The sequence below is a fragment of the Anneissia japonica genome, unplaced genomic scaffold, assembly GCF_011630105.1.
Source record: "Anneissia japonica isolate Jap-2015-1 unplaced genomic scaffold, ASM1163010v1 scaffold737_len1565949_cov176, whole genome shotgun sequence".
NCBI classification, from domain to species: domain Eukaryota; kingdom Metazoa; phylum Echinodermata; class Crinoidea; order Comatulida; family Comatulidae; genus Anneissia; species Anneissia japonica.
In genome coordinates, this window is record NW_022741618.1 from 1157911 (window position 1) to 1162365 (window position 4455).

Consider the following 4455-nt stretch of genomic DNA (forward strand, 5'->3'; position numbering starts at 1 on the left):
AACAAAGACCGAAAGGTCCACTGATTAATCTCAGATAAGAAAGTATAATACATACTCCAAGTATTGAAATACACGCCATCGTGTTGGGATTCAATATTTCGACATTAATTATGTCATCATCAGGAATGAAAAATTATTCATATTAGCAAGCTTATAATTATGCACTAGTACCAAAAGTGTTTAACCAATCAAAACATTACCTCTAGTAGGTGACATAGCAGTGATTTAAACAAAAGATCAAAGCATTCTTACTCTAATGATCAAAGATACCTACAAAAACAAAGAAAGCGCTTTTGAAGCTCTGAGCCCATTGTTAAGCAAAGGGTGTAGTCTAAGTATAGGGGATAGACCAGTTTCGGGAGCTGTCAATAATGCTAGTACTAGAAAATATTAAACCTAATTTATTACTTACATTACAGACGACATTATCATTTTCAAGTATACCCTGTAATCCTAAAACAAATTGGAATGCCTCACAGTTTTCAGTTTCTCATTTTATATCTACTAAGGATCAAACCCCTAAGGAGTACAGAAGTTCTGTTGTCTATCATTTTAAATGTCCAGGCTGCAATAGTGATTATATTGGTAAGACAGATAGGTGCTTAATAACTAGACTTAAAGAACATTCTTCACGATCTGCTAGTGTTATATTTGATCATGTTAAAAACTGTGAGGCATTCCAATTTTTTTTAGGATTACAGGGTTTACTTGAAAATGATAATGATATGTCAAGTATCATATTATTTATCGAGAAAGTATCTCGATAAAGTACAGTAGAACCCCTTTTAAGGGGACAACTTATTGAGCGGTCCAGAAGGTGTCCCCTATTAAGGGGACAACTTCTGGACCGCTCAATAAGTGTACCCCCAGAGGACAAAACCAAAGCGTAAAATTGTACCTTTATTACAATGATGATTTTATTCACCCAATAATGAGCTACAGTAGAATTATAACTAATTTATATCAATAATTTGCAATGCAAAATCAGCAGTAATGTAATTAAAACTACAATAGCTGCAATAGTTATATTATTTTCCCATATTTTGAAATGCGACTTTAATGACCAACTATTCCATTTTTTTAATATTAAACCTTCTATTGGATAAATGCAGTATGAATAAAGAGTAACGACTCAAAAATAATGGTGCAAGTTATTGTTATGATATAAATTAGAATCTTATGTGAAAGTACACAAACAAAAAAAACCACCATGGTTAGGGGTAAAATTTGACAAAATTGATTGGAAGTAGGCCTAAACCGATGTTTACACTAAGGAATCAGGGGAAGCCAATGTGGTTTGATGTGAAGTTTTTTGCTCAAGAGGTGTCAAAATATATGTTTTTTTTAAATTTTTTTTTATTTGAGAATGATGAAGTTTTTCGATACTGTACAATGGATGCAAAAATTAAGTGTCCCCTTACTAGAGGTTGAATACTGTCCCCTGATTTGACCATTTGGCACACCCAGAGAGTGTTCCCGTCCCATTAATAGGGATGCCCCCCTTAATAGAGGTGGGCCGTAGTGATAAATAAATAATTCCCCTCATTTCACAAAAAAGTGTCCCCTAATAGGGGTGTCTCAAAGTAGGGTTCTACTGTAGGGTTTTATTGGTCGTATAATTTGTAATTTTGACGACAATTCTATGATAACTGGAGGTCTTGGGTCGTAGGAAGCTATGCCCAAACATTCGGGGTCCTAAGGAGTAAATGGTTGCCGACCGTAGCTCTACATATATAAGTCTCGTTATAAGACTAGGAAGTGGTGGTTTTGGCAGAGATTCCAAGTTGGAGGAATTCGCAGGCGTGAGGCTTCCGTCCTGAACTCCTCCCCCAGGGGGTCTCAAGCATTGCGCCCTCCCGAGAATTTTGTTTTCGACTCTTTAGAGTCGAAAACAACACTTTAGAGTAGTATTTTTTTACAACTATATAACGAAGAATCTGCAATTTTCTTTTGAGAATACATATAGGGCCTGTTCCGGGCCATTCGGATTCGCAGCTGTTAGCGTACGTGTTTTTAGTTCTTAGCATGTTCGATAATATAAATTAGCAGGAAAAGTTTTCAAACTTCCACCGACGATCATCAAATTTGACTAAAAAATAGGCCTACATTAGATACCATAACATACGCCTAACCTGTAAACTACTCTCAACTAGTATTAGCCCTACAAATTATTTTAATATAGGCAATATTACATTTATGCGTGAGAGTTTAGTCTTTAAGCTTGAAAGCGTGAGAGATCCGAAATGCGTGAGTCGTTCATGCCGAATGCGTGAGACTTGGTAAGTCTGTTTTGGTCTTGAGAAGAAATCATCTTACCGTGACGTGAATTGAACACAGGACACTGAGATTGAACGGCAAGCATCTTAAGCACCAAGTTATTCAACTCGTTTGTATTTAAATTTTACCTGTTTTGATCTAATTAGGCCCTACCTCAATACCTCTTTTGGCGTCATGTGATGCTCTGAAGAAAGCCGGTTTTGGTGTTAGCGGTACTTACAGAATCGATCCCGATGGTGCCGGTAATGGATCAGAGCCGTTCTCGGTAGTTTGTGATATGACATCAGATTTGACTGTGGGTACGTTATTTTAAGTTTGATTGTGTTCATTACCTTTTTCTGACATTAAAACAATCAGACTATACCTTCGATCCCTTCTTGAAAGTTTCAGTACAATATATTTTCGAGTGTAATTCTTAATCTCCAAGATTTATACACTTAAAAGTGTAAATAAATACGGTATCTAGACAAATTACTAATATTTTGACTATCTTTTGTCTAGGCCTTATATATATAATTTTAATTTATGTGTGTTGTATGTGAATGCTTATTATTATTTTGTTTTGAAGAACAATTTTTGATTATATTTATTTCCCGTCTGTATAATATTTCATATTTTTTATTTACAACAAAGGTTATACAACGATTCACCACGACAAAGAAGACGGCGATGTGAAGGGTTTCGAGGATAGAGGGTCATTCATAGTGAATGTTACTTACGATCTTGGGCGGGGCCAGGTGGAGGCGATCAAGGCAGTTTCATCTTCTTGCAGACAATTTATTAAAGTAAATGTTTAGACCTCCCTGGGGCCTGACCCTGATGTTTCCTTGTAATACTACAAGCAGATGATCGGTATCCCTCCTATATTTCTGTATATTCTTATTATTATAAATAGTCCTATTATGTGTGTATACATACATAAAACAATTTAGTAGTTGAATACATTTTCTTTTTCCATGAATCGATAAGCCCCAAAAAGAAAGGGAGTCCTCCCCAGGGAAAAGTTTGTTTTCTAGATTGCGGGAAATGAACTTTCTCGACTTCTGAGGTGTTTTTTAAGTTCTTCAAACTTCTAGGTTCCCCACCTTTTGAAGACGTTCAGGTAATTAAACTTTCTCATCCTTATTGCAGTAAATAGGCCTATGTGTGTATACGTACATAAAAAATTGAGTAATTGCATACGTATTCTTTTTTCCATGAATTAATGAACCACCCCCCCCCCCAAAAAAAAGGGGGTTTCTGGGTTTTCCTGGGGAAAATTCTGATTCCTAGATGAAAGGAAACGAGCTTTCCCAACTTCTGAAGTGTATTTAAATAAATTTTAAATTCTTAAAAATCGGTTTTCCCCTCTTAAAAACGGCCAGGTAAATTTTTCTTATTCTTATTACAGTAAATATAGGCCTATTATGTGTGTACCAGTATAGGCCTACGTACAGAAAAAAGTAGTTGCATAGGCCTACGTATTCTTTTTTCCATGAACTGATGAACCCCAAAAAGAAAGGCGGTGGGGGATCCTCCCAAGGAAAAACTTTGATTCCTAGATGGTGGGAAATGAGCTTTCCCGACATTTAATTTTCCATTTGTAACAGAAAAAAAAATCAGCACACGAGTCCTGAAAATGTTGATCTAGAATTTATATAAAAAAAGAAAAAGTTATCTGCCCAAGCGGACGGGAGGGGGGGGGGGGTGTCAGGACTCTCTGATTCCCCCTCATATCCGCCAATGGGAATCCGGTCTTTCATTGAAGGGGTCTGAAATTAGAAACTCGTACCAACAAGAGACAAGTATGAAATTGTATACCACACCCATACTTAGGACTTCATACTTCACGCACTTAATAAGCACATTTTACACTTAACTCATTAATAGGCCTACTATTATACAAACTTTTTGTTTATAAATGTAATTTGAGTTTAGTTGAATAAATGAAAAATAAAACTGGGCAGTTAGTATGAATGATTTCATAGAGTTGATTGTGTATTTTGTATTTTTACAGTATGCATGTATCGGATCACTGTTTGATGGCGGATACCAATACTGGATCTCATATGATGGCCAACCCATGGTCAACTGGGGAGGTGTCCCAACAGGAACTACGGGATGCGCATGCGGGGTGACAGGTAAGTAATATCTCTTGTTCTATTTATACTCTTTGGTAATATATCATGTATATATATA

The 4455-nt window shown here is 36.1% G+C and overlaps 1 protein-coding gene across 1 annotated transcript in view; it reads left to right on the plus strand.

Annotated features, from left to right (window-relative positions):
• LOC117118837 (contactin-associated protein-like 2) overlaps positions 1–4455 on the plus strand; it is an 18129-nt gene that overhangs the window by 9271 nt on the left and 4403 nt on the right. The window contains exons 9-11 of the mRNA XM_033263552.1: positions 2424–2576; positions 2911–3062; positions 4274–4397. Coding sequence (XP_033119443.1) covers positions 2424–2576; positions 2911–3062; positions 4274–4397 — 429 coding nt within the window. The remainder of the gene's footprint in view (positions 1–2423; positions 2577–2910; positions 3063–4273; positions 4398–4455) is intronic.